Source organism: Onychomys torridus, unplaced genomic scaffold (genome assembly GCF_903995425.1).
Source record: "Onychomys torridus unplaced genomic scaffold, mOncTor1.1, whole genome shotgun sequence".
Lineage (NCBI taxonomy): Eukaryota > Metazoa > Chordata > Mammalia > Rodentia > Cricetidae > Onychomys > Onychomys torridus.
Genome location: NW_023414046.1, coordinates 473,670 through 492,515, shown reverse-complemented (window position 1 = coordinate 492,515; position 18,846 = coordinate 473,670). Strand labels below are relative to the sequence as shown.

The 18,846-nt window shown below is 37.1% G+C and overlaps 1 protein-coding gene across 1 annotated transcript; it reads right to left on the bottom strand.

The window, feature by feature from the left end:
- Window positions 1-12,111: 12,111 nt before the first annotated feature.
- Window positions 12,112-18,404, bottom strand: LOC118576645 (zinc finger protein 54-like). Its single transcript, XM_036176834.1, has 3 exons — window positions 17,812-18,404; window positions 15,404-15,530; window positions 12,112-13,819 (listed from the first exon to the last, which is right to left on the bottom strand). The coding sequence occupies exons 1-3, from the start codon at window positions 17,839-17,841 to the stop codon at window positions 12,321-12,323; spliced, it is 1,656 nt and encodes a 551-aa protein (XP_036032727.1). The 5' UTR covers window positions 17,842-18,404; the 3' UTR covers window positions 12,112-12,320.
- Between the last annotated feature and the right edge of the window lie 442 nt (window positions 18,405-18,846).

The following is an 18,846-nucleotide window of genomic DNA, read 5'->3' as shown; positions in this document are numbered from 1 at the left end:
CATCCCTGTCCTTCATAATTTATTCAGAGATGCTGAGAGCAACTACCCATGTCACTTCCCTTATTTTCTCCCAAATCATCAAAAGGTTCATATACAGGGTCTGCAAATATATTGCTACTCACAACTGGTAAATCAGGATAATCAAATGCATTTATGTCCTTAACTTTGTAATATAGTTCACACCATGCTCCCAGAAGAGGAAGTAACTGGAGAGGCTCCGGTACCTGATGGTACTGGTAAATTGAAAATCCTATTCCAGATACTTGAAGGATTCATCCTTATACTTCTGTTTTTCTAGAGCCACTTTGGTACCAAAATCTTTATAGTTAGGTTGCTTTACAGTAACAGAACAAATAGAATGAATTCTCTCTCTCTCTCTCTCTCTCTCTCTCTCTCTCTCTCTCTCTCTCTCCCTCCCTCTCCATACATATATTACATGGAATATATATATATATGGAATTTATTGAAATTGCTTCCAGGCTTCTGTCCAGCTAATCCATCAGTGGCTAACTGTGAACAGAAAATCCAAACATCCTGTTGTTACTCCACCCGCAATGCTGGCTATTTTAGCTGATCTTCAGTATATACTGCAATCCCAAAGAAGTAGGCTTCAGTGCGTGTGAGGGAATGGATGTGCTAGTAAGAAAGTGAACCCACAAGCAGGCAAGGAGCAAAAGCTTCATTCTTCCCTCTCCTTATATAGGCTTCCAGGAGAAGGTGTGGCCTACATTAAAGGTATAACTTTCAGCAACAAGTATTTTCAAAGTGTGTGTCTTCTGACCGCAAAGGTCCAGACTACAAGTGGATTTATCCTCTTTCAACCAAGCAAAAATAATCTCTCACAGGTTGCCCTCAATTTCTGAATTGTAGTGCATTCCAGGTGTAATCATGTTGACAAGCAAAAGTATCCATCACACCTACACCTCTACCAGCCCACCAATATGCCCATATAATGTGAGCAAAGCAACAAGTACAATGGACATGCAAATGTGGATGGGGGAAAGCCTACAAGGTCTCAACCCTACACATAGAACTACAGGCAACTGGAAGATGCTGGGAGCAGGAGACATGGTCTCCCCACAGGAAGAGTAGGGCAATTGGTTATCCAATATCACATGGTCAACATTGAAATCATACATGTAAGTAACATGATATGGACATTGAAGTTTATATTTAGGAATATGTATTTTTCTTTGCTTCTTTACTTTTTATTTATTTTTTATTATTAATACAGAAGAGGGCACCAGATCTCATTACAGATGGTTGTGAGCCACCATGTGGTTGCTGGGAATTGAACTCAGGACCTCTGGAAGAGCAGTCGGTGCTCTTAACCTCTGAGCCACCTCTCCAGCCCCGTTTTTTTTTTTTTTTTTTTTTTTTTTGTTTTGTTTTACAAGTAGAGTTTCTCTGTGTTGAACTTGCTGTCGTGGAACACAGCCTGTACTTGAGGCTTATCAAAGACAGAGAGATCTGCCTGCCCTCCTCCCAAGTACTGGTATAAAGGAGTATGCCATGACAGCCCAACAGGAATATACATATGCAGTAATAGTTACTGAAATAAATGGCCCTGAATTTAAAAGAGAGCAGGGAAGGGCATAGGCGAGGATTTGGCAGTAGGAAAGGAAAAGGAAAAATGTTGTAATTATATTATAATCTTAAGAAATTTAAAATAAAAAAGCAAAACAAAATAAAACAAAAAAGCAAACAGCAGCAAACCCAAGGTGACACGAAAACAAACAAAAAAGATCACATATCTAGCAGGAAAATGCAGACAAGGACTCCTTTAAACCTCCATGTTACCCTAGCTACAAAGCCATCAACAGGCATAGATCAAGGTTGGCATCAATGTGAGGGAAGGAGGTCATACATTGCTGAGTGAGTAAGAAGTAGAGAATCAACTTTTGAAATCAGTGTATATGTTCTCAAATAAATGAATAATTAAAATGAAAGAAGAAAAACACAACACCTAACTCCTGTGTGAGCCAATTAGAGAACTGATCCATGACACTATTTTTGTAGAAACAATGACAAACATCTACTTACCACAGATAAGGAAGCAATGACAAATTAACATTAGGAAACCAAGGAAGTCTAACTTGATCAACCAGTGAGGATTTTTTTAAGGGGAGTTTATTTCTGCATGTATGAGTGCATGCAAAGTGTGTTCCTTCAGTCCCATGAAGTGAGAAGAGAGAAAAGGATGCCCTGGAGTGAGGTTACTTATTGACTGCCTATGTAAGGGTGCTGGGATTTCAAAATGAGTCTTTAGAAAGAGCAGACAAGTGCTCTTAACCACTGACTTATCTCTAAAGTCATGTGGACCAATGATTTTACTGGTGTATCTTACAAGAGCGTGGGAAAGGGTTTATTTATAGAAGTACAAATGACTCAATGACAGCAGCATCACCCAAGGTTCCTCTCCAACATTGGGACATCCATCTTCAGCCTACAGGCCTAGCATATCTTATACACAATATTCTGAAGGCCCTTCCTACCTTGTCTTGGCAAATTTCAGCAGTCTTTTTTTCTTTCTTTTTTTTCTTTTTTTGCGTGTCCTGCTGGTCCATTTGGACAGCATATGTCAGCAGTCGAAGCAAGGGCAGTTTCTTGCCCAGTGTCTAACTTTTGCCAAAAAGAAAGTAAACTCCATAAGGAGTCTCTTTGATGCCCATCAGCTTCTCTGAAGTAGATTCAATCTGCCAGGAGCAGACATGTTTCATTGTCATTAAAAAAAACAACAAATCTGTTATTAAAACATCTTTAATGACATATTCTATAGATTGCTGAAGTATTTGAAAATGATATGTTTATTTAAAATAGATCTCTGTTTGAGCTTGAAAAGATGCCTATCATGAGTATAAGTTTGATTGTTATGACTAACTAGTAATTTGCATTTATTTATATCCTAATTAGTTTGTAATAATAACTTTCAAATACTAGCAATTTGCATCATATTGTTAAATGAACTATATAGGTACAATACATTGAACAAGAGTAGAAATGTACATACAGTGTGTTCCAACAAAAATAATCTCAATTTTGTATCAATGTACACAATTTGCATATAATATACAAAAATCCAATCCAATCTAAAATAATTAAAACTAGCTGCTGCATTTTAAAAGTAGATTCAATAATCTAACTTTATCTCATATCTATATTCATTTTTTTCTTTTCAGAGTAGATTCAATAATCTATCCTTTTATCCTATCTATATGCCCCCCTTTTTTTCTTTTCATAACAAGAAGCCTGGATATAATCTCCTTTGTTTAGCTTTTGTCCTGACCATTACCAATAACAACTTGTAAGCAACCATCCTAAACAATGACAATCATCCATAACCCATTAAATGACCAAAAACCACCTACCCAACCTCTTAGGAATGTGGATATCATGTTCTTAAATTTACTTCCTCCTATCTGGGGGTGATGGTATCTTTATGGGATCCTAAAAAGAAAAATTTGGGTTAACTGTCAAGTCTGTAGAGAAGTAGCTGTATCATATGTTGTCTAGTCTCTGCATAATGGGAAAGTACAGGGCATGTCTCAAGTCCTAGCTAGAGTAGTCTGTAAGACTGGATCATCTCAGCTAGCCATCTCAAATTTATCCGGTGTGGTTTCTGGTCCAGAGGAGATATTTGGATAGTGTTTGTCAGCTTGGTGGCATTATCATTGGTGGAATGTCATTGTGGGGCACCATCATCCTTTTGGAGACTTTAATGGTCACTATTAGGCATGGTCATAGCTCATTGCAGAAAACTGATAGAGAGTCAAACCCAAAATCATGTACAGAAAGCTGGATGAAGAATTTTTTCTAGAATTGGTACTCTATATGATCATTAATATCATGACAAAAATTTAATATACACATATATAATAACCTTATAAATTTTGATATAAAACTCATATCTTAAGAAAAGTTTTACAGAGTTAAAATAAAACCAAAGGATCGTGAGATTAGTTGCTGTGGATAATGCTCTGTGTAAATAAAGTTCTGATTGGCCAGTGGCCAGGCAGGAAGTATAGGCGGGACAAGAGAGAAGAGAATTCTGGGAAGTAGAAGGCTGGGGGGAGACACCGCCAGCCGCCGCCATGAAAAGCGACATGTAAAGACACTGGTAAGCCACAAGCCATGTGGCAAAGTATAGACTAACAGAAATGGGTTAATTTAAGATAGAAGAAGCAGACAACAAGAAGCCTGCCATGGCCATACAGTTTCTAAACAATGTAAGTTTCTGTGTGCTTTCTTGGTTGGGTCTGAGCGACTGTGGGACTGGTGGGTAAGAGAGATTTGTCCTGACTGGGCCAGGCAGGAAAACTCTAACTACAATTAGTAGCAATAGGATAGTCCTTTATTTTGTTTTTTCTTGTGTTCCATATCAGGTGGCTCTTCTGACATAATACAGAGATTTTGCATTTTACTTCAACAAACATTCGGGAGTTAGAGAAGGAGAGAGCCACACTCCAACTCCCAAGCCAGTTCATTTTAATTGAACTGGGACTACATGAAAACCATTTGCATTATGTGTCTGTAGAGAACAGCAGAAACAAACATTTAGGAAGACTTATAAAAATTTATATGTGATATACCAATAGGCCAATTTACTCTTTTTCTTGGGACATTTTTTTTTTCTGAATGATTTGTCCTTTTTCTTCAGATGTCTTATTTGTCCAGTGTTCTTCTGATTCCTTTGCCTTCAATCTCCTGAAAGACAAAAATAAATCCCTTCCCTAACCCTAACTTTGGGGAGGTTCCTTTTTGGCAAGTAATATGTGGTAAAATGAAAAGCATTTATTAGTCATATGAGTTAGTTTAAATTGAATTGTCATGCCAGTTGATGAACTATCACCTCTTCTAATTAAAACCTAATGCCTTTATTATATTAGTCTGGTTGTAAAATGTAAAATGACATTTCCTTACAATTTCCTTGGCTTGTTGCTAGGTTATGGAAAAATCCTTTTTTAAACCCTTACTATTGACATGATGTTTTTAATGAAATTCTGAGGCCTCCACCACATTTCCTATCAATAGTTTATCAATCTTATCATTACTTTGTGGTACAGGGCCTGGCAGACCTGTATGGGATTGAATGTGAGTTATATATAAGGAATGTTTCCTGTTCCTGATTATATCTTGTAACTGAATAAATAACAAAGTTAATTCTGACTCATCAGGGATAAATTCTGAAGTCTCAAAATATTAGACCACTCTTTCAGCATACTGAAAGTCAGTAACTATGTTGAGAGATTCCAAAAAAAAAAATCTATTAATACCATCAGAATGGCATATAATTCCAATTTTTGAACTAAACAATAAGGACTTTGAACCACTTTACTTAAATTTTCTGATTTGTAACCTGCCTTTCCTTGTTTGTCTGCATCTGTATAAAATGTATGAACTCCAGATATGGGTGTTTCCCATGCAATACCAGGCAGAATCCAATCTGCTCTCTTTATAAGTTAAATTCTATTGTTTTTGGGATGTTTGCTGTTAATCTCTCCAAAAAATTTACTGCAAGCTCTTTGCCAAGGTTCACTTTCTACCCTTAATTTGCCAATTTCATCATTAGTAAAAGGTACTATAATTTCTGCTGGGTCTATTTCTGCTAACTGACAAAGTCTCAATTTTCCTTTTATATTCAACTCAAAAACCTTTTCCATGTAATGTTTTAATTTTTTGCTCTGTTTATCTGGTAAAAAAATATCCATTGTAAGATAATATCTTCCCTCTGCATTAATATTCCTGAAGGAGAATGCTTAGTGGGTAAAATAACCAAAATGCAATCAAGCTTTGGAACCAAACAATACAAATGTGCTCCCTGTACTTTTTTTCCACCAAAGCCAATTCTCCCCCAGCTTCAGTGGATAATTCTCTTGGACTATTTAAGTCCTTGTCACCATCTAAAGTTTTGAACAAATTACTCAGTTCATCATTTTTTACCCCAATAGTGAGCCATCAATAGGAAATGTCTCCTAGCAATCTTTGAAAGTCATCAAGAGCCTGCAATCGATCTCACCTAATTTGCACGTTTTGGGGTCTAATTTTTTGTAGACCTATTTTATATCCTAAATGCTTAATAGAATCTCCACTTTGTATTTTTTTCAGGAGCAATTTGTAATCCCCAATGAGGCAAACTTTTTTTACTTTTTTAAACATTCTTTCTAAGGTATCTACTTTGAATCAGCTAGTAAAATGTATCCATTTAATGGTAAACTATATATTGAGGAAATTGTTTACATATTACTTCCAATGGATGTCATATGAAGTATTGGCACAGGGTTGGGTTATTTAACATTTCCTGTGAGAGCCTTCTATTGATATCACTTAATGGGCTGAGAATTATTATAAGTACTCACTGTGAAGGCAATTTTTTTCTGTCTTTTTCTTGTAAAAATATAGTAAAGAAGCAGTCTTTTAAATACATAATTATAAGATGCCATTCTTTTTTTTTCCTGGAGCTGAGGACCAAACCCAGGGTCTTGTGCTTGCTAGGCAAGCACTCTACCATTGAGCTAAACCCCCAACCCCAAGATGCCATTCTTTAGATAGCAGAGAAGGCAACGGAATTCCAGACTATAGAAAGCCCATTGGCTGAATCACTTTGTTAACAGCTCTTAGATCTGTTACAACTCTCCATTTTCCAGATTTTTTAAAATAACAAATATAGGAGATTTCCAAGTGCTGATGGATTCTTCAATATGCTGAATATTTACTGTTCCTATACCACCTATTTTAAGGCCTGCAGTTTCTTTTTTGTTAAAGGCCATTGCTCAACCCTTACAGGCTTATCTATTAACCACCTTAAAAGTAGGGCTGTTGGTGACTTTGAAAGACTAGCAGCTGTTGTGCCTTTTTCTTGTACAATCTGAATGATTGGTGACTTCTTAATATTTTCCCCAGAAACATATGTTAGTTTATGGTTTGTTTCAGAAATTGGAGGAATGTTAATCTGGGTATTCCACTGCTGTAACAAATCATATCCCTATAAATTCTTGGCTATATATATATTATCCACATATGGCTTTAATTTTCCTCTCTGTCATTCTGGCCCTATAGATTCAACCAATCTCACACTCTGATTCACTTATAATGTTTCTACCCCTAAAAGCTGAACATTTATCTCTTGAACAGGCCAATTTGGATGCCAAGATTCTGGGGCTATTGTCACATCCACACCTGTGTCTAAAAGACCTTCAATTGCAACATCATTTATTCATATTTTTAAGTTTGGTCTTTGTTTATTTATAGAAGTCTGCCCAAAAAATTGCTTTATGGTTTCTCCTGAATATTTTGTTCACTTTTCTATAGCTGTTCTTTCATCCAGAATAGTATGTTTTTTAACAATAATCATTAGGTTTTTAATTGCTCTGGGAAGAAGTTTCTTCCATGATGAATTGGAAAGGACTGAGAAGAATTTGACATGAAGACCAGCAAGAGGCCCCTCAGGGCATTTCCTGATAGCAAAGGCAAGTGATTTCCTTGTCTGAACCTTGTTGATCTATGTTCCTTAGTCCATTTCTTCATTTGCCACACCTTTTGCATAATCTAAAAGGGAGAGGCATTCTGTTGGGATTATTCCTTGAAAAAAAATGTTGTTTCTTGGAATTCACTATTTACCCTGTTAGGTGACCTTGTTAACTACAATTGAAACATTTGACATTACTATTTTTTTCAAACCTCTGGAAATCACCTCTTCTATCTAAGCACCATCATGGTCATGAGATTCAATATTTATTTTATCTTGGATCCATTCCTCCAAGGAGGCTGATCTTGCCTTTTATAGCCTAATTACCATTTTGCATTGTGCATTATCATTTTCAAAAGCCAGAGATTCAATTATTATTTGTCTAGCTTCTGAATTTGGTATCATTCTACTTACTCATGAAGTCAATCTTTGTAAAAAAAAATCAATGAAGATTTCTTTGGGGCCCTGTATAACTTTTTTAAATGACTCAATTTTCTTTTCTACTTCAATTCTGTTCCAAGCATTCAAGGCTGCTGTGTGGCATAAAGCCCTGGTGTGCACATCATATAAAGATTATCTTTGTGCATCAGCATAAGTGCCTTCTCCCAGAAGTTGATTTTGGGAAATTTCAATACCTCTAGCCCTACTCCATTATTCAATGGCCTTAGCTTCATCCTTCCACCAGGTCCTCCATTCTAATTAGGGACCAGGCTTCAAGACTGCTGTAACCAAATCTCTCCAGTCTTGAGGGATAATTCTATTACAAATTGACCAAAAGTTTAACATCTGCTTCATAAAAGGTGAGTGCTTGCAATATGAGACAATTGCTTTCTTGAATCTACTTAAATCTAACATTTCCACAGGAGTCCATTCAACTCTTACATATTCTTGGGGATATCTATCATTTGGCAGTTCTTGTAAGGTTACTGGATAAATTCAGGCTAGCTGTTTGAAAGCTGTAGGCAGTTTCTATGTAAACTTATAATGAAATGCTGAAATTGGTTCTCCTTTAAATTCCTCTCTCTGGGTCTGTATATTTCTGTGACCTGTTTTAATAAGTTTTTCTAAGACTTGTATCTTGTCACTAGTATAAACCAACAATTTTTAGGGATTAAAAAAGAATGATCAAACCAATAATGTTTATAATTGACATTACATAATCCCATATGTTAGTTATCCTCTCATTTAATTGTTCCATTTTCAAACCATCTAGTATATTAGCAAACAGAGACCAAACACTTTCCATTGTAATAGTGTTTCCTACTTTTTAATGTGGGAAAAAAATTCTCTCTCTTTAATTCCTTCTTTAAGAAATCCCAATTGACTTACGAAACCAACTTACAATGATTATTCAATGATGGTGTGGCAACAAACCAATGAGGAACATACAGAGAAAGCCATAACCCACCAGGAAAGGAAAGAAGCAAAAGGGACAGCTGTCTGCACAGGGCAATGTGCAAAAGCAGCTAACTCCTGTGGCACTTGGAACTCAGAAGTTTGCTGCAGATAGGCTGCAACAGAAACTTAGCCAGCAGGGTAGGGACTCTGGCCTAAGCAGGGTGAAGACTCCAGCTGCATGTAGCTCTCTCTGGTCTGAGTCAGTGGCTGCAAAGCCAAAGGCAAGCAGCTTTTTTTGTGAATTCATGCCCCAAAAGTTGGACACCTGATGTTTTATGAATCCTAATTGGTCTTATAAAAACCTCGAGCCAGATATCAGGGTGAAAACTGAAAGATCAGAGAAGCACAGCAAACCAAAGCTAGCATCTCTTATCTCACCTACTCCTCAAGCTGAAAGAGAGCTAGTTCTTGTCTCTTCACTCCTTAGATTCCTTTGTCTTCCAGGCATATCACTTCCTGTTTCAACCTTCCTAGTGCTGGGATTAAAGGTGTGTGATCCCAAGTGCTGGAATTAAAGGGATATAACATCACTGCCCAGTTCTGTTTCTCTTTTAGACTAGAATAATCATATGTAGCCCATGTGGCTTTGTACTCATAGAAATCCAGATGGATCTTTGCCTCCACCTCCAGAGAGCTAGGATTAAAGATGTGTGCCACCACTGTCTGACCTCTATGGCTAACCCTGTGGCTAGCTCTGACCTCTGATCTTCAGGCAAGCTTTTTTCCCTAGATTAAAATGTATCTCCCCACTGTATCTTACAAATTAACAGTAAACTTTGAACAAAGGTGTCTCACATGGGTAAATAATACTGCTCCCAGTCAGAGGCTATATAATTGAATTCTCTGTACCAGGTACTAGTTTTCTGCCTAGGACTTTGTGGTGGTATTGTGTTCCCCAAAATATTGTGCAACCTAATAAATTTATCTGAGGTCAGAGAACAGAACAGCCACTAGATACAGAGGCCAGAAAATGGTGGCACACACCTTTAATCCTAGCATTCCAAAGGCAGAGATCCATCTGGATCTCTGTGAGTTCAAAGCCACACTGGAAACAGCCAGGCATAATCTCAGGAAGTAATGGCATGAAGCATAAAGGTACATATAAGGTGTGAGGACCAGGAACTAGAGCCTAGTTAAGCTTTTAGGCTTTTAGCAGCAGTTCAGCTGAGATCCATTTGGATGACGGACGACACAGAGGCTTCCAGTCTGAGGAAATGAGATCAGGCTGAGGAATTGGTGAGGTGAGGTGGCTGTGGCTTGTTCTGCTTCTCTGATCTTCCTGCGTTCACACCAATACCTGGCTTCAGGTTTGTTTTTATTAATAAGACCTTTTAAGATTTATGCTACAGCAATTACTAATCAGGGAGGCCCCATTGTCACCCTAAACAAGGTCATTCCCAGTGCTCTTGCTTGGGACCATAAGTACATGTTGAAGCTGAAGACACCAAACCGTTTGGTTGCAAGATACAGAGCAGTATTGAACTTACCAGGTGACTCTCCCTGCTGGCTAGCTTTTGTAGCACTGTAAGATTCTGTGCAGACTGTTGGCAGAGAAATTATGTCAATAGTCTAGTTAACCACTGGGCCATGCATCTTACAATAACCTGTTAGACAACATGTGAGTATTGGTGCAAAACTTGTACCACTGTTTATGGACATAAATAAACTCTCTCATGATTGGATTTCAAGCCATCACCACAGAGAGGAATTCATGCCATGTTAAAAAAACAAAACAAAAAAAAAATTACTTGGGAACTATAGGTTGTAGAGCAGAAGCTATTGGTGTTTTGATAATAATCATGAACATTAAAATCTAAATATTCATGTTTAAAATTATGTTTGTATTACTCTCAACATTTGAGAAAGAAGTCTCCTCTTGCAGTAGATTATAACACTTCAAAAACTACTAAGAAAAAGCAGCTGTGTAAGCCTGGGGAAATTACCATTGTTTTATGGCTGAGGGTGGGTGTTACATCTCTCCTTTATATCAGTGAAAGTATACTAACAGTTAATGCAAGTTTTATCATTTTATAATAGAGTTTCAAGTAAATCCTCCACAATTTTGCTTAACTATTTAAAAATGAATTCCTATACACCCTTGGAGATTTGTTTCTACAGATAGGATTTCCCTGAGTAGCTCTGGCTAACATGGAATTTGCAAAGTAGACAAGACTGCCCTAGAACTCATGAGGATACACCTTCCCCTGCCTCCAGAGAGCCAGGATTTAAGGTCTGTGTCACCACATCCTTAGTGTTTGGGGATTTCTAAGTTGTATGTCAGCATTCAAGTGATGTCACATTCATAGCCTATCTCCTCACAGTCAATTATTTATTTTCTTGCTATTTGGTTTGAATCTAGTATGATTTAGAAGATGAATAAGAGAATTTATCAAAGTGTTTTCTTTGATGAATTTACTTTTTTCTCTGCAATTAGATCACCATATAAAGGGTTTGTCAAATTCAATGCAGTTGGGGAGGTGTAATTTCCAATGGACAGAAAGACATGGGGAGTATATACTCTCTAACATATGGTTTCTCAGATGTATGAATTTTGTGATATACAGCACAATTAAAGAGAAAACTAAAGGTTTTGTCATAGTTTTTATGTGACTCTATTAGGACTTGTTTTGTTTTTGACAGAGTTTATGTAGTTCTGCTGTCTTAGAACTCAGTATGGAGATGATAATGTCCTCCAATTCACAGACATCTTCTTGCCTCTGCACCGTGAGTGCTTGGAATAAAGGAGTGCACCACCACACCTGCCATTAATATGAATTTTGGGATGTTGAACAAGACAAATGTTTTTACTACATTTTTAACCAGGGGTGAAGACATGGTTTAATGTGTAAGACTGCTGGTTGCTCTTCCAGAAGACCAAGGTTCAATTCCCAACTCAAGTGCAGCAGTTAACAATGGTCTGTAACTACACAACAGAGGATCTCATGACCCCTTCTGTCCTCGGCCCACACTAGGAAAACATGTAGTGCACGGACACACTTTTTTTTTTTTTTTTTTTTTTTTTTTCGAGACAGGGTTTCTCTGTGTAGCTTTGCACCTTTCCTGGAACTCCCGCTATAGAGACCAGGCTGGCCTTGAACTCACAGAGATTCACCTGCCTCTGCCTCCCAAGTGCTGGGATTACAGGTGTGCACCACCACCGCCTGGCATGCACGGATATACTTACAGGCAGGGCACATATATACATTGAGAGAAATAAAAAAGCTTTTCCCACTGTTAAATTTGCAGAATTTTATTTAATATAAACTCTAGGATATCTTTTAAAATGTAAACCTTCATTAAAGACTTTCACAAGTTTATGTTTCTACTTTTGTGTAGTGTTGTGATCTGAAAGCACAGAATACTGGAAAATGCTGTCACACGATTTACAATGGTATGTTTCTGCCCGGTATGAATTTTCTAATGTCTTCTAAGGCTCAAAATCAGGATAAAGGATATATCAGTTGTTGCACTTGTATGGTTTCTCCCCAGTATGGATTTTCTGATGTGCTCTGAGGTAGGAGCACCTTGTAAAAGATTTGTCACATTCTTCACAACTTAAAGGTCTCTCTCCAGTATGAACTCTCTGATGTCTTCTAAGATTTGACTCCTGCGTAAAGGACTTGTCACATTCCATACATTTGTAAGGTTTCTCCCCAGTATGAACTATCTGATGTCTTTTAAGAACTGTGAAACTGGTAAAGGATTTGTCACATTCCTTACATTTGTATGGCCTCTCTCCAGTATGAACTCCTTGATGTTTTATAAGACTTGCAAGATCAATAAAGGACATGTCACAGTCTTTGCATTTGTGAGGTTTCTCTACAGTATGAATTTTCTGATGTGATCTAAGAGATGAGAATCTAGTATAAGACTTGTCACATTCCTTACATTTGTAAGGCTTCTCCCCAGTGTGAACTTTCTGGTGTGTTTTAAGGGCTGAGTGGTAGGTAAAGGATTTGTCACATACTTTACATTTGAAAGGCTTTTCACCAGTATGGATTCTGTAATGAGTTTTAAGATATGATAATTCAAGAAAGGACTTACCACATTCTTTACATTTGTGCATTTGCTCTGGATTATGAGTTTTCCTATGCCTACTCAATGATGAATAGTGGGGAAAGGATCTGTCACACTCATTGCATTTGAAAGGCTTCTCTCCAGTATGGACTCTGGAATGATCCTTAAAGTGTGAAGGACTATGAGAGACTTTGCCACATTCTTGACAAATATAATGTCTCTTAACAACATGCTTTTTCTGATGTTTCTTAGGAGTGGAAGAGTGGGCAAGGGATTTGCCACATTCCTTATATTTGTAAGGTTTCTCTCCATTATGCAACTTCTGATGGCTATGAAGTGCTGACAACTGACGAAATGACTCTCCACATTCTTTGCATCTGTAAGGATTCTCCCCAGTATGAAGTCTTAGATGTATATCAAGACTTGAAAGCTGGGTAAAGGATGTTTCACAAACATTGCACTTGTAGGGTTTAATTCCAGCATGAATTCTCTCATGTTCAGTGAGGTATAAGGCAGCCTTGAAGCATTTCCCGCATTTCCCACATTGGTGTGGTGTCTCTCGAATTGCTTGTTGCAAAAGACTATATGCAGAGGCAAAATGGTCATGATATTCTCCCTGCCTATGCTCCTTCTTTGCAGTGTAGAGTCTCTGATCTTGAGTAATGTTGGAACACAAATTTAAAGATTTCTCATGGTCTTTAGATTTGCAAAGTTCTTCTCCAGTGTGCATGCTTTCATGTCTATCTAGGTGTGATGAGTCAGTAGAGGCATCCTTGTTGTTACTGTATGTGTAGTTATTAGAGTTTTCTGTAGTTTCACTTGTTGTATAAAGTGCAAGTGTGGAGGGGTCGTGAGGCACTTTGCCAAGTTCAGTACACTGACAAGACTCCTTTTCAGTCTTCACAAGTTGATGGACAGGATCACATCTGTAATAATTCTCTGAAAATGACCAAAATTTAGATTAATAGGGCTTGTTCCAATGATAAACATGAGATAAACGACTGTCTCCCTAAATTCTCTTTTAAAATAAGGGATCCTGGAACTACTTAAGATTAGAGCTCCCAGTAATGGACTCTAACTGGAAATAAGATGGAAAAATAATTGACAGCCATGAATTAGCTTTGTGAGAGAGCTCACTGAGTGATTATATTTAGATACATGTCTTTATCTTTAAATATGTCTTCTTGGAAATTGATGAAGAGGAATTTAATCTAATCCCTGGTTCACAGTATATACATTTACTAAGTGATAGGCAATGATAAGTACTATTCAGAAGACCCAATTCCTTTTAAGATTAAAATCTTACTGAAAAGCATCACAGGGTTATTTTTTTTCTCTAGAAAACACATTAGATACTTCAAAAGTAATGGATGCAAAGACATATTCTGCCAGACATCTGAGGCTCTAGATGGTTTGAGGCAGGGCTGTAATGGGCACCTATTGTTTATTTCTATCCTCCACTGTATGAGCTCCACACACTGTTGTGTTTCTTAACATTCCTCACAGAGTTATTCTCGAGTCTACTCTGTATTCTGAATGACTCCTGAGATTATTTCCCAGAAGGGTGTCTGTGTATTCTCCACTGGGAAGAAAATGAAGGATGTAATATGAAGATATGCATACAAGGATGGCAATTATAGAATAATCCTACTTCATGGACTCATATTAGACTTAAAATTTGTAAAATTATTCCAATCTGATTTCAGCATAGTTAAATAAAATTTCATTTTGTACTAGTATTAAGTCACCATCATTCAGGACTAATAAGGCACAATGCCTTCTAACAGATATTTCAACAGACAGGATGCATCCTGGGGCAACACACTACACTAAGTTAAATGATCAGGCATATTTTCAAGTGGAATTGAATATGGGAAACTTTCTCAGTTCTTGCTTTCTCCTTCACTTGAAGTCTTTACTATTCTATTGTTCATTCACTAGCTGACCCTAGTTAAGGCTACTGTCTCCTCCCCACTTTTCAGGGCAATTTCATTCTTTCTCGTAGGTGATCACATCTACCTTGCAAACATAATCTACATATTCTTTGAGGCAGGCCATGACCCATGCTAGAACTTTCAGAAAGATGACAGAAGTCTAAGACAGCACTGCATTCAGTAATTGAAAACATAAAGCTGAGGAATTTAGGCAAGAATTCTTGATAGATATTTGTAGTCACATATTTCAGTATATTTAGCATTTTCAGTTTGTATATCTTGAATTTGTCTCACAAATAAAACCATATCATTGCAATAATGGCTATGGAGATTTAAGATATGAGTGGAAATATTACATGCTACTGAGTTTGGATGAAAATTGGAACCAAAATGGAGGGTGGATGACACCCCTGAAATGGAAAAATGGAAAGAGAAAAGTAAACAGCATGAAAAAGTTCTTTCCTACTACTAAACTTTGCCTTGTCTCCTGTTGTTTTTTCAGGACAGCCTAACAGATTTTACATACTATGAAGGCAGAACAAAAAAAAAAAAAGATGGGTTAGGAATTCTATAAGCAAAATGTTCTCACCCACAAAGACCAGGTTGTTGTAATTCTCCAACATCACATCAATGTACAAAGATCTCTGAGCAGAGTCCAGGCATTCCCACTCCTGCTGGGGAAAGTCCACAGCTACATCCCTGAATGTCAAAGGACCCTGAAACAAAAGCATATGGTTTCAGCTCGTGCTACCTGGAAGTGCTTTCCTGGACATAAGGATATGGAATATAGATGAGGGAAGATAATTACTCAAAAAATGATTTCCAATATAGTCACTTTCTATCATGAATGTTCTAATTCTGTGAAAACACGATGAGACAATAGTCTTACAAGCAGTATACATGAAACAAGAAATACATTTAAGGTCTGGACATGATTATCCATCTGTTATGGATTCTGTGTTTATGTTACACAGGATCACAGCAGACATGTCTCAGAAGGAAAATTCATGATGAGAAAATGTGCTTTAAATGTTGTACCTGTAGATCATGCTAAAAATGTTGACACAAATCAATCCTTTGTGAACTGGGCCTTACATGACTCTATTCTAACAGAGTCAATTGGGATGTTTAAACTCTTGGTACAATGCCATCGACTAAACAGCAAAGGCATAGGTTTAGAAGACAGACTATATGACTAAAGGTGTAGACAAAGAGTTTTGGTTTTTTCCACAGTAGCAAGGATTGTAACAGCACCACATTTAAACATTATCATCTAAGGTAAGTAGTCTATGGAATAATTTTAAGGAAATTTTTGGGCCACTATGAAGACAGAAAAATCTGTTCCAGCCATATGTGATATAATCCAAATTTTCCCTAGGAATATGCATAAGCCAACAGAGACATATAACAATTTCAGAAGTTTGGAAGAATATTTCACTTCGCTCCCAAAGAGTAATAAAAATTGAGGGATTGGCTGGAGAGGTCGCTCAGAGGTTAAGAGCACTGACTGCTCTTCCAGAAGTCCTGAGTTCAATTCCCAGCAACCACATGGTGGCTCACAACCATCTGTAATGAGATCTGGTGCCCTCTTCTGGCCTGCAGGCAAACATGGTGTATACATAATAAATAAACAAATCCTTTAAAAAAAATTTGAGGGAAGCCCAAAAACAAATAAAAAAAATATTAAAGTATAGCTAAGGAAATCTGTAACAGTGACATCCTAGATAAGGCTCATAGCAAGAATTTACCAAAATTAAATTAAATACCGAGGAAATAAAAAACTGCAAATCAACAAATGGGCAAATGAACCAAATACATGCTTTTCAAAGACAGAAACTCAAATGACCAACAAACATTGCAAAAGCATTCAGGATCCCCAAAAGACCACCATGGAAACACAAATGAAAACATCTTAGAAATACTGCCTCACCCCAGGCAGAATGGCTGTTATCAACTAATCGGACAACAAATGTTTGAGGGGATATGGAGACAAAGGAAAACTTATGCACTGTTGATGCTTTGAAGGGGAGGATGCAAATTAATACAGCCATAGTGGGAATCCATTTGGAGATTATCGAAAACATTGAAGAGAGAAGTTACATATGACTGACTCTCTTTCACTCCTGGCCATAGACCCAGAGAACAACACCCCCCACTACAGAGATATTTATACCTCATACTTACTGCTGTTTTAATCACCAAAGGAAAGCTATTGGAATCAAACTAATTATCTATAAACAGATGAATGGATAATGAAAATGATATAAAATGGAGGAAAATTCAGCTGTAGAAAAAAATTAAAATAAAAAATTTGCAGGAAAATGAATTGACCAAAGTGTGGTCATACATTTTATAAAGAAGACACCACATTTTCGCTCATACGCAGAATTTATCCAATAATGTATGTATACAGAAACAATGTATATAGGGGACTGAATGAAGGTAATGAATACCAGTTGTGAAGTATATAAAGTTAAGTGCTTTTCAGGTTCTAATTCTATGAAAAGTTTTTGGGGTTTTGGCAGTGGATAACAAAAATCAAAATATATTTGATTGTGAAAAATATAAAATCCCATGTGAGGCTCCAGAACTTCTGTTCCTTATGATGACTCTAACTGTATAAAAGTACAATGAGGCTGGGCGCTGGTGGTGCACACTTTTAATCTCAGCACTCGGGAGGCAGAGGCAAGTGGATCTCTGTGAGTTTGAGGCCAGCCTGGTCTACAGAGCGAGAGCCTGGACAGGCACCAAAGCTACAGAGAAACCCTGTCTCGAAAAACCAAATAAATAAATGAATGAATGAATAAATAAATAATTAATTAGTACGATGACTAGTATAGTCTTTGGGTCTGCTTGATATGAGTGTGTGATTTTGTTGGTTCTGTTTGCAGAATTGCTCATAACAAAAATTTTAAAAGTATCAGAAGCAGAAAATTAAAGACTTTTAATACATCAATGTATAACCCTTTTAGATAAAGAGTGAAAAGGACCACTGACCTGAGACATGATTACTGGAGAATCAACCATTTCTAACTGTTTCTCTTCTTTGGCTTTCTCTTTCAGGAACAATGAATAGATGGTTGCTTCCCTCTCAAATCAAGGGGTCAAAACGGAAAAGTTAATACAGTAAGCTGTTAGAGAATAATGTCAAACCACATGAAAAGACCCCAAAAACACAATTCTATCTGGGGTCCTGTCAATGGTCACAAAGACAGGAGAGCATGGAAAGACTTCTGAAGCTTGAAGAGAAAATCACCATCAAGGAACTTGTTGCACAAAGAAAACTGTTCTCTTAAAATTGAAGGAGATGTAAGTGCGTTTCAAGATAGTCACAAATTAACACAGTTGATTTCACTAAAGCAGCACTGCAGATAATAAATTAGAGGCAAAACATACACAGGACAGTCAGAGGAATCATTCACGAGAATTTGGGAACTAATAAATTTCAAATGAAGAACAGAGAAATACAGGAGAACTGTGATGTAATCATCTATGAGCAAGACAGCAAACCACTATTTCTCAAAAAGAGGGAAGAATAGTACCAAAAATTCAACCAGCAACAACATAAAAATGAAACCATATCAAATAAAAATGCCAAAAAATATCTAGCCACACTAAAAAAAAGAGAGAGATAGAATCCTCATTTAAATAAACAAACCCTGAAATTAAATAAATTCAGCACATGACTCATCTGTTCCTTTCCTTGGTATGTGCCCAAAGGACTCGACATCCTACTCCACAGATACTTGCTCACCAAAGTTCATTGCTGCTCTACTAACAACACCTACAAAATGGAAACAACCTAAATGTTCTTCATCTGACAACCAGATAGTAAAAATGTGCTACATATACATTATGGAATACTATTCATGTAAAGAAATTGAAATAATGAGCTTTCCAGGTAAATGGAGGGACCTAGAAAAAACACCATATTGAATGAGGTAACCGGGACCCAGAAAGACAGATATTGCATGTTCTCTCATAGGAAGTGCTTAGCTCTAAACCTTCAGATGTGAGTCCACAACCTGGATG

What these genes read in the sequence shown, in the direction of transcription:
- LOC118576645 (XM_036176834.1), bottom strand. Translation starts at nt 17,841, where the DNA reads ATGGTTGATTCTCCAGTAATCATGTCTCAG. An exon ending in CTCCAGTAATCATGTCTCAG is followed by an intron (nt 15,531 to 17,811) that starts GTCAGTGGTCCT and finishes CTTTTGTTTCAG; the next exon opens with GGTCCTTTGACATTCAGGGA. An exon ending in CAACAACCTGGTCTTTGTGG is followed by an intron (nt 13,820 to 15,403) that starts GTGAGAACATTT and finishes GGTCATTTTCAG; the next exon opens with AGAATTATTACAGATGTGAT.